General features: G+C 46.7%; 1 protein-coding gene across 1 annotated transcript in view; it reads right to left on the bottom strand.

The window, feature by feature from the left end:
* Positions 1-11,119, bottom strand: part of ATP1A1 (ATPase Na+/K+ transporting subunit alpha 1) — a 30,048-nt gene that overhangs the window by 379 nt on the left and 18,550 nt on the right. Inside the window, exons 13-22 of the mRNA XM_019526774.1 lie at positions 10,186-10,322; positions 7,900-8,050; positions 7,007-7,175; positions 5,495-5,649; positions 4,993-5,116; positions 4,059-4,204; positions 3,778-3,908; positions 2,563-2,664; positions 993-1,084; positions 13-90 (exon numbers count right to left, since the gene is read on the bottom strand). Of these exons, the coding sequence (XP_019382319.1) occupies positions 62-90; positions 993-1,084; positions 2,563-2,664; positions 3,778-3,908; positions 4,059-4,204; positions 4,993-5,116; positions 5,495-5,649; positions 7,007-7,175; positions 7,900-8,050; positions 10,186-10,322 (1,236 nt within the window). The 3' untranslated portion in view covers positions 13-61. The remainder of the gene's footprint in view (positions 1-12; positions 91-992; positions 1,085-2,562; positions 2,665-3,777; positions 3,909-4,058; positions 4,205-4,992; positions 5,117-5,494; positions 5,650-7,006; positions 7,176-7,899; positions 8,051-10,185; positions 10,323-11,119) is intronic.

The following is an 11,119-nucleotide window of genomic DNA, read 5'->3' as shown; positions in this document are numbered from 1 at the left end:
GGGCAGGGGGTGGGGGCGGTGGTGGGCAACGTGGTACTTGGAATGTCTTGACAGTAGCATTTTAGTAGTAGGTCTCCTTTTCCACCCAACCTACAAAAGGAGGAAGAAAGAGTTGCCATCAGTCTCTGGCAGCAGGTGGCCCCTTGCACCCTTCAGATACAACAGCACATGCAGATGTCAAGGAAAGATTAAGTGACCCTGCTGTAATGTAGGTCTTTCAACACACTTGATGACTTGCAGCTTTCAAACGCCACTAACTTCCTTGAACTCAACAAACATGAACCATTCTTTTCTAGCATGGGAAACAAACACTTCTGTCCCACCCTTCCCCATCTCCATCTTTTGCATACAGAGTATTTCATAATCTCTTCAGATTAGGATTTCAGGTTTTAGAGGGTCAGACTGAAGCAGCCAGCCTCAGGGCATATCAGTATGCCAATATGCTCAGCTATAATTGCCTCTTCATGGGGAAGGAGGCAGCAACAGAAAGGTGCAGCAAAAACAGGGGACTCAAGGGACCTGAACTGCAATAAAGGACAAGTTCAGATGAGCCCATCAAATGTCATGGAAACCTGTATGTTATTAGAAAAGCTGGGTTCCAGGGATATTCCTAAACCCCATTCATTCAGTTGGAATTGTTCCTGTTTTGAATTTGTGAGGTAGGAATGGATAGGATACAGCTACCTGAATGCAGAAGGTTTTTGCTACAAATCTCACTTTAAAGACAGAGAGGGCAACAGCTTGAACTCCAAGGCATCAGCCTCTTCCATATGCCAGTCCCTCCAAGCTACAGGGTAGTTGAACTGAAATGGCAGCAGTAGGGAGCAGGGTGAGATTTCCCCTCCACTCCCTCCAGTGCTGGCACCTCGAGAGACTAGAATATCATACAAAAGCACATGGCACAAGGGGACTAGAGTTCTGCTTGGGGCCTGTAGAACCAGACTAGCACCACGTCACACAAGGCGTTACACAGGTCAACAGCATGTTCTTACCACCAGGGTTGCGTCTGATGATGAACTTTCTGACTTCATCATACACAAAGATAAGGAGGGAGTATGGGAAGGCGCAGAACCACCAGGTTGGCCTGTTCAGAGGAAGAGGGACACCATGTGAGAATGCAGACAGCATGCAATCTTTCTGCAGTGTGTTCACAGTGTCATGGTTAGGGTATAAATTAGAATAGATCATGGAAAGGGGGCCAAGTCCAAGCCTGCCAGGCCTCCCACAAGGGCTTCTGCTGAACTGAGAAGTGGCAGTACCAGGAATTATCATGGAATTTTCCTACTGAAAGATGAATCCAATTTCAGATGAAGTTTCCAGGCAAAGGTGTGTCACTGCACCTTTGTTCTCCTCAATGCCAGCTCCTCCTACTAAATTAATCTAAGAGTACTTACTTCCAAGGCAACCTTTGTACCTGGATAAGATTTGCTGCACTGAACAGGATCATAGCACATGCAAGTCACAGGGGAGATTAGTATGCAAGAATTGCACGGAATATTATTGGTACCAGTCTCCTTGCTAAGCTAGTACCGACTTCGCAACACCTCCACATCAGGCTGGGGATGCCATCTTTTGTGGGTGAAAAACCAAGGTCCTAATTTTTACCCCACAGAGACCACATGGCATCTGTGAGCAGAAGGGGCTGTTTGTTTTGAAAAAGTTTGAATCTTTCCATCTTTTCCATCGACCCTGCCATTTCAGATACGGCATCTCTCTTCACTTCCTGCCACCTTCAGTCAAAGCTGGGGTGACCAACCCATGCTGCGCATGCCACAAGTGGCAGACAGCCTCTGTATATGGCACATGGCAGATCAGGGAGGCAGCAGGGAACGCAGGAGGCCAATATGGCAGAGCAACAGATTGAGCAGAAGGGGGCCAAATGGCGCACAGGGACAGGACAGGTAGGCCACAAAGTAAGCCCTGCAAAGTTGGCACCACTGTGGGGGGCCATTACTAGGCAGTAGTTTAAGGAGAAAAAACACAACCAGTCTACCCCAAATTCTATGCAAATCACAAGTCACTTTGAACCAGGAGACCCTTTCCTCTGAGAATCCCTTTATCTATGCAGTTTCCAAGAGAAGCGTAAATAGGCACTTCATTTTTAGCAGCAGCCACCCAGTTCTTTGCTGTCTTAAGAACAATGGAGGCCTGATCTGTGTTTAAAAGTTGAACAATGCTAGCTTTTCATCAAAGGTGTTATTTGCTTTCCAAAATGTAAATAAACAATATACTAGTACCCTGGCAGCTGCACCAAAGAACAGCCCTGCTCAGCTATGTCAGCTTAACTTTGTATTTAGCAAAACCCTCAGCCTTGAACAGCTCCCCATAATCTGTCACACACTTAGGAATAGAGGAAGTAGATTCCTGGTTAGCAGAAATAAACTACCAAAGTAGACTCTATGTGGTCAGCTGAGATTTTTCTACACCTCTCTAGCCCAGGAAAGGAGTTCCAGATGTGGATTAAGCTAGATGAGCTCATGCCAATTCCTGGAGAGAACACACAATTCTCTACAGCAATTATTGGGAGAAGCAGGGTTCGAAACATAAAGCTACAGGACTTACTTCAGGGGGTACATCCTCAGAGCAACATCCATCCCAGGACAGTATGAGAGGAAAGCAGCCAGGGCAGTCTCCTCAAAGAGACCAAATATTAAGATCTTGTTCCTACGATAGAGAGGGGAGTTAGCACCAAGTCACAGAAGCAGAGAAAACGAGGGCTCCACAGGTCATCTTGTCCAGGGGTCCCCAAATCATGATGTGTGTATCCTGGGGCTACAAAAGACATCTTTGGGGGTATATGGCAGAAATTGTGTAAGGGCAGATTTAATTTTCCATTAATAATGGGCATTGAAGGGGTTAAAATATAAAATGTATGCTGGTAAGAGTACATGGGCAGCTGGCAAATCTGGAAGAGGGAACACAATAAGAAACAAATTTGGGAACCTCTGCTCTAGTCCAACCCCCTACCCGAGGCAGGATCATCCCCAATATAAACCAGTCCATCCAAATCCAGAATCTAACCTCTTACTAAAACTACCATTAACATACATACACAAGACACAACACCCATTCTCCAACAGGTAAAAGCAAGCAGCCAACATCTTACTGCTGCAAAAGGTTGAGCATATGTTCAAGAGAACCCAGAAAGAAGGCCATGCCCCCCACTAGAGGAAGGTAAAAAAAATCACTTTCCTCATCTGCCCTCTGTAAACATGTCAGTTTCCACATGAAGGGGGTAGGCTTCCACTAGGACATGCGTAGTGGAAAGGCCAACAAAAAGGTTAAACTCTAGATGTTCGTGAGGGCTGGCAAAGCCAAGGCACATGGATTTGGCAGCCAATGACACAAAAGGTCTCTGGATCCAGCAGCCAAGGATGCAGAAGAGTGTGACTGGCTGGTATTACAACCAGTCACCTCTGACTTCTCAGCCTGAATGACCTCTGGGCAGCAACTACAGCTCTGCTGCTTCACCCTCCCTTTGTACTAAGCCAGTTTTCATTATCCCACCCTTGCATTCAAGGCACCCTTCACAATAAAAGTACAGGAGTTGGGACTGATTCTTTTTGGATGCTGGTCTTCCCAAAGTGTCATAGTTACTACTAGAGAAGAGGATTTGCTTTCCCTCTGGTTGCAGAAAAGGGTCCAGGGTCTATTGATGCACCTAACTTCTCTGCACTAGGCAAAAGGCGGGGGTGCAGGGGAACAAAGCAACAGTAAGCAGCAGTGACCATCAGCTATGGGACAATGTGGATTCCACCTCCAATCCCCACTCCTTACTTCATGCCCTGCTGGAAGACAGAGTTCCTCCTGGTCTTGCAGATGATCAAGTCTGCCCACTGTACCACCACGATACTGACAAAGAAGGCTGTGTGGCACGTGAACTCCACGATTTTCCTCTGCTCATAGGTCTGGCATGGGGGTGGAGAGGGATGTTAGTACCAACGTGCTGCTGTGTCTGCTTCCCTGTCCAAATCTATGCATCGCCACAAGAAAAGGGAGGAAGGACTAGTCTTTTGCCTTTGCTCCCCACTTCCTGATGCACTTGGGCTTAAACTCACCCACTGCTGCCCGTAGGTGTCCTCCACATCGTTCACCCACCGGTCATCCCACTGGACCCGGATCCCAAGCAAGGAAGATGGCCAGAACCCGTTTTCAGCCATGATCACAAAATAGGTGAAGAAGCCACCAAGGGCCTGGATCATGCCTGAAGAAATACAAAGGAGAGCCCCAGGCGAAGCTGTGCACCATGGTGATGGCAGGCAAATATTTTCCAGGGATGTGCATATCCGTTATAAGCAAAACCTAGGCAACCCCCCGCCAAAAAAAAAAAATTATAGGCAAACGCCCTTCTACAACTAACTTGATTTTCTTTGGACAGTGGCTGGATGTACATTTCCCTCCACAGGCCCAGAGCTTTATCCAACCTTACAGAATTACCTGTATTCTACACCTGGCTGTGCAGGCCTGATAGCCTGCCTCAAGGACATGAGATAAAACTCCCATTGTGCTCTCTTCAAGCCTCACCTCCTGTTGCCTGGAAGCTGCATTTATGAAGCTCTGAAATCTGCTGTAATTATGCATGTGCACTATGGCAGGTCTTTGTACTTTCCTTTAATCAACTCTAGTGCTGTGGTGCTTTTCGAAGTATTCTGGAGACAATCCTTTACTCCTAATTAAGCTAACAATGGGATCTATGTTCCTGCCGAACAAGCCCGAGCCAGAGGAGAACTGGTTGACAGCCAGGTAATTTGCCATGCTGTGCAATTAGACAAAATTACTGCACAAGCAAGTCAGTGGATGAAACTACACAAGCAACCCCATGTGCTACTGCCTAAATTCCTGGGTTTTCAAAAGCCTGAGATCCTGGTTTATGGGCCCCAAACCCTGCACCCTCCAGTAGGGGCAGACCAGCAAACCCACCCTCCAGCACAACCCTCCCCCAACAGAGGTGGGCTCAGCCCTGGGGAGGGAGAGCATGCGGCAGTGGCTTACCGATCTGGCCATAGGCCATGCTGATCAGCCTCTCATTCACCAGTTTGTCTGTCTTGGGGTTCCTGGGCTGCCTCTTCATGATGTCACTCTCTGCTTGCTCATATGCCAGGGAGATGGCAGGGACCTTTGGGGTGAGGTGAAAGGAGTTTTAAAGAAGGGGGACCAGTGAAGCTCTTCTAGAGGGGAAGAGAACATCCCTGCTATCCCCATTCTATGATAAAGAGGCTTAGTAGGCCTGTGGCAAATAACAGTGATGGAACACTACTATGTCTGCATATAGCTTCCTCTCAGGGCAGGAGACTGAAGCACCTTGCAAACCACCCAGCTTTAAACACCCAGGAGTTAGGAAAGTGAACTATGGAAGGAAAAAAAATACTGAGTGATTCATTCTGATCACAGGGAGTATGGGATGAGTCCATCAAGTTCTCCATAGATTCTTAAGACCCCATGTCCCTCTCAGAGTCCCACAGCTGGACTCTCCAAGGTCCTGGTAAGTACTTACCATGTCAGTGCCCAAGTCAATGCAGAGAATGGTAACTGTTCCCAGGGGAAGAGGGATGTTAGCAATGATGAAGATCAGAAAAGGAGTAATCTCGGGGATGTTACTGGTTAAGGTGTAAGCAATAGACTTCTTCAGGTTATCAAAGATCAGACGACCTAGGAAGAAGCAAGCACAGGCTCTTTACCACCTTGTGGCAGACAGGCTTCTCATTAGAAAGCTTTCTTTTCCAAGCATGTACATGGCTGCTACTGCACTGAATGCAGATCGACTACCCCATGCACCCTCCCAAGCAGAAATGCAGCACAATGAAAAGGTGGGTATTCTGTGGCATAGTTGATGGGACAATTCCTCATCATAATGGGGAACTCAGAGAACAGGTTCCGTGGGCAAGTCCCATCCCCAATATACTTCCATCTGCCAACGCCCTATCAAACCTAACACCCTTCCGGGTGGCTTGGGCCACAGTGACAGGCCTTCTGCTGCACTGTCTGCTATTTCACTTCTGTTTGGAGAGATGAATATCCAGGTTACATTCAGAGGCCTTGTTCCCATAGCTACAGACCCCAGTTTGGGAGTACAGATGGGGAAATTCTATACATCCCCAGAGGGCCAACCTTTTTGGCAGGCCTGCAACAAATTAGTCTCACACCCTCTCCAAGTGCCACTCTGATCCTCTCCTTCCTGTCCTGGGCTCCCTGTCTGATCTCCTTGCACTGCATTCTGCTTCCTGCCCTTTTTGCTGATGAGCTGCCTGCCCCAAACCTTTGGAACTGGACTGAATCAGTTTTCCTGTGGATATGAAAGATGTCACTTAGTTGGGATTTATGTTTCTGTGAAAATTACACTTTGAGGGAGGGATTCTTATCTCCTTCCTTCATCATTACAGAATACTGTTTGCCTGCATCCTGTTTTTCTTTCCCAAATGTATGGTCTTCCATAAACAAGTCTGCTTTTTTTTTTAAGCAACTTTTCTAGAAACTTAAAAATAGATATATTATAGAACAGTGGCATCTAATACATTTAGTTACATTACTTACTACAAGCTCTAGTATATTTGGATTATTTAACATAGTTTTCCCTTATAATGTCTATTTTTAGGCTTTGCGCTCTGTTTAATTGAATCTTATTCCTAGTTTGATTAGACATGTTGATGGCTTTCTTTGGAGATATGACAGCTAGCTTGGTCAGGAAAAGGTTCATGCTATGGTCACTCAAACAGGCTGTGGGGCCACCTTCTTAGCTACTTCTGCAGGTTGGCCTGGACCCCTCGAAAGTGGCCAAGACAAGCAACACCTCTCGTGAATCTGCAGCAGTGCCACAGGCTGGCCACCCTAACTACCCAGGATACACAGGAAGAAGAGCTGATCCCAGTGAGTCTGGGAAGAACCCCTCTCTAGCATACACCTTGTAAGTTATACTGTAGAAATGAACGATAATAAGCCAATGTCCCACTCAGTGCTATGTTCAATGAGCATCTGGATGCCCACTCTGCCACTGCAGTCAGCAGCTCACCTTCCTCTACACCAGTCACAATGGAGGCAAAGTTATCGTCCAGTAGAATCATATCAGCTGCTTGTTTAGAGACATCAGAGCCAGCAATACCCATGGCAACACCAATGTCAGCCTTCTTCAGAGCAGGGGAGTCATTCACACCATCACCAGTGACAGCTACAATTGCACCCTACACACAGATCAGAAGAGGTGGAAAACATTTCAGTTTTTGTAACAAGCTCCTGTCCTCAACACATGCAAATAGTGTTCTTTTTAGGGTCCCCATTTCCCAAAGGAAATATTACCCCTCCACCCTCCAGGATAGACTAGTCCAGCCCATGACTTGTTTTCCAGACAGCACCTTTAGTGCAAAAGAAAGGGCTTCTACTATCTGGGATACCCATTGCCTTTGAGGTAGAGGCCTGGACATCCCTAAAGCTAACAAATGCTCAGGCCTCACTGCTTCCTCTGGAAAAGCAGGCTGGATGCTCCTCATGCTGGGTGGAGGTGGTAGGAATGTTAAATATTCCACCCCCGCCCCCCTCACCAGGTGTATAGACATTAAAACTTGAACAAGCTCCATTATCCCGTGTAGGAGAGCCTGGAAGAATGTATGGCACTCATCTGAAGGTGAACACACTTTGTGGTCTGTCTGTAGTGCCCATGCTCATACAGGGTGTATGCCATGGGTACCTGCTTATGCCTCAGATCAGCATCACAAGACACGTCTGCAGTCATGGCTATACTATGGAGGAGGAAGGGAACACAACATAGTCAGGCAGATGGCACACTACCCAGAGCAGGGAGGGATGCTCAGACCTCAGTGATTCAGAATGTGCCGTGATGGACCTTGTTTCGGCAGTCTAAGCCAGTGGCTTTAAAGGTGCAAACTGCAGGTCTCCTCCCGCTCTTACCTGTCGCTGGCAGCCTTCTACAATGATCAGCTTTTGCTGAGGTGATGTCCTGGCAAAGACAATTTCTGTGTGATGAGTCAGAATATCATCGAGCAGTTCAGCGGTCATGTCCTTCAGATCTGAGCCATGAACAACACAGGCCTTGGCATCCCTGGAATCCAGGAAGAAGAAGAAAAAAGGTATTAGTGAGATTTGCCTTTTATGACTTTTTTTTTTTTTAATGCTGGAGTTCCAATCGCAAAACAGAATCAATGCAGTACCTAGCAGAAACAAGTGGTAATTCCCTGTAAAGAATTTATATTCAAAATGCAAAAGAAACAACAGATGGATAATCTAGAGAGCACAAACAAACAATGGGATAATGGGGAACGGCACTGTGAGGGACAGGAGCAATCTTGCCTCTGCCCAGGTTTCTGGAGACACCATGGCAAAGAAGGGTTTTAATTCCAAACTCCGTTGTTCCCCAAGGAATGGGAACCCCCAGACCAGGCTCAAAGACGGTGAACTTTAGGGCCTCTGACAGACATGGAAAGAACTCAAAACAAAAAAAACAAAACAAAACAAAAACACACAACGTTTTACCTGAAGAGAAACCACATTAGTTTGACCTGGCTCCCCAGAGTCTGCATAGATCGGGTGCTTCAGCAGGGCTTTTTGGCGTTTATTAACTGATTCAATCGGCTATCAGAAAGCCCCACTGAAGTGCACGATCTATATAGATGCTGGGCATGCTGGGTCAAACTGACACCGACTCTTCTAGGCATGCACTGCGTTCAGTGAGGGGGTGCACCGAGCTGAAAATAAAGCGCCACTCCTCCCCCCACAATCTGTCAGTGCTCAGGTTGAACAGCCAAGCCTGGGTAAGAGTGGAAAAGAGCTTCAGGTTTCATGGGTGTGAAGATCACACATGATCATTCCTCCTTGTCCCTTCTACTTGTTAGTACATGGTGCATACACACTGCACTCACCCATGTGTCTGTGGTATGGCTAAATTGGTCCCCATGCCTTACTACATCAGAATCCCAACTCTCATTCATTCTGGCATTCTTGGGATCAAATGGATGATGTGTGTAGCTAGCAACAGAGAGTCAGCAGAGGGGAAAAAAACCCAAGAGGAAAAAAAAAACCAGCCCAGCCTCACAGCCAGCTGCCAATATCTGTCAGTCATGTGGTCTGACAATCATTCATTACTATGTAATGGAGAGTCATGAAATTCTCAAAAATCTAGCACAGTTTCTGCCATTCCCAGTTCACTCTACAGACTGTCTATTCACAGTTCACAAGCTCTATGGCACCCTTCCAATCCAAACAGTCTGGGCCAGGCCAAATGACAAGGCTGCAGGGCTGCCCCTACAACCCACCAGCTCATGCCAAGAGCATATTCTCTGAAGACATTTGAATTCTGCATGGGATGGTGAATGCAGGTGTTAACCAATGAGGGGCAAGGGACTTCTGCAATGAGAATCGGATGCCTTTATCTTTGCTTGAAGTCACTCTCCAGGTCAGTTCCTCTACCCACACCCCTTCCCATCTCCTCTGTCTACTACAAACTAGCCAGGAACTCCAGGGGTACGGGACGGAGATGTGGGGAGGGAAGCTGAAAGGGCTGCCTCTGGCTTTAATATTTTTAAGCGTGCTCATCTTGGGAGATGAAAAGAAAAAAAAGAACATTTCAGCTTCATTTCCTGATGTTCCAGAATGAGAAACCTTCCCCTTCATTTGATTATTCGTGCTGTTTGCATTTTTAGTCTACTCAGCTTGGATAACGAAAACCAGACTTGTCATTTCCTCCAAGAAGTTTTTCCATGACCTCTTTAATGAGTTGTTTTAACATTATAAAACAAGCTTAGCTATACACAACTCCCGGGTCAAAACTGGACCAAGTCCCCATTTAAGAACTCAAACCACTGAAGCCCCAATTAGCTTTAATGTTAAACATATCTTTAGTGGTCATTATGCCAGGTATTCATCTGGTAAATTTCTTTCAAGACTGCTTTGATCTGCCGTTCAAGCTACAGTTAACAGCACTAGTGGGGAGGAGTCAGCACCCTTTCAATTTATGCTCAAAGTGCATGCGCAGGGTTTAGTTTCAAAGCCTCATGCAAACCCCTGACATTCATGACACTATTTCTCAAGGCATGTGACAAATACCAAAGAAACACAATGTGCAGAGACGGACTTGTTAGCTGTGCGCTATCTGGGAGGCAGAGGAAAAGCAGTGCATATTCCTCTCAGACCATTCTTTGCCATTTCTTGCCCTCTCTCAAAGAAGGCTTTCCACAATACCTGGCGTTGACCTGGCTCACAGGGATGTTCAGGCGAGCAGCGATATCTTCTACTGTTTCATTGCCCTCAGAGATGATGCCAACACCCTTGGCAATAGCTTTGGCTGTGATTGGATGGTCTCCGGTAACCATAATAACCTAGAATGCAAACAGTAGACTGCCGTGAGGCTTGAACCTATGCTGCAGAGCAGTACGAGACAGGGCAGAGACTGGAGCCCTTTGTGACAGGACACATGCAGGAAGATGGCAAAGTTTGCTTCTGTGGTCATAGATTCCTTGGGTCCAGTGCTCAAGGTGCTGGGGATGCTTGGTTCTCACTTTGAAGGGGAACTGTGGGCAGACAGACTAGGGAATGCAGAAAACTGACCAGGACCCTCTGGCCTCAAAAGACTGCCTCTTTGACCTATACTCTTACTATAGACTCACAGGATGAGAAAGCACTTCAAAGGCAAGCAAGCCCCACCCCCTACATAGATGCAGGATGAGTTATTCCTAACTCCCATCCTGTCAAATGTTTCTATGGAAGAAACCTACACCAACAGAGATTCAACAGCTCCACGGGGTAGCATGTCCCAGCCTCCCACCATTCTGACAGGAAACTTCTCCTGAGATTTAAATCTAAATGAGTTTTGCTGTGAGCATGCACCTAAAAAAGCAAAGTAGCAATTTTGAGGTGTATCTGGGAGGTAAGCCTGAAGTGCAATGGGAGATATATTACTAGTGGAATGGCTGGGCTAACTTAGTTTTTTTTCAGTCTGTTCTTATATTGCTCTAAGCTCGCCACTGAGTCTGCATCTTCCAGCCTCAACTGTAGCCCAGAGTGAACCTGGATTGGAAAAGCAGCACAGTCACCTCCAAGGGCTTTCAAGTTTAGAAGTCTTTTTGGTCTGATCCCCTCTCCTAGGCTTCAGTATCTTCATCAATGCTGGGGAGCC

This window comes from Gavialis gangeticus, unplaced genomic scaffold (assembly GCF_001723915.1).
Source record: "Gavialis gangeticus isolate Ggan-Ray unplaced genomic scaffold, GavGan_comp1, whole genome shotgun sequence".
Classification (NCBI taxonomy): Eukaryota; Metazoa; Chordata; order Crocodylia; family Gavialidae; genus Gavialis; species Gavialis gangeticus.
Note: the sequence above shows the minus strand (reverse complement) of the source record. Positions and strands in the feature narration are given on the sequence as shown.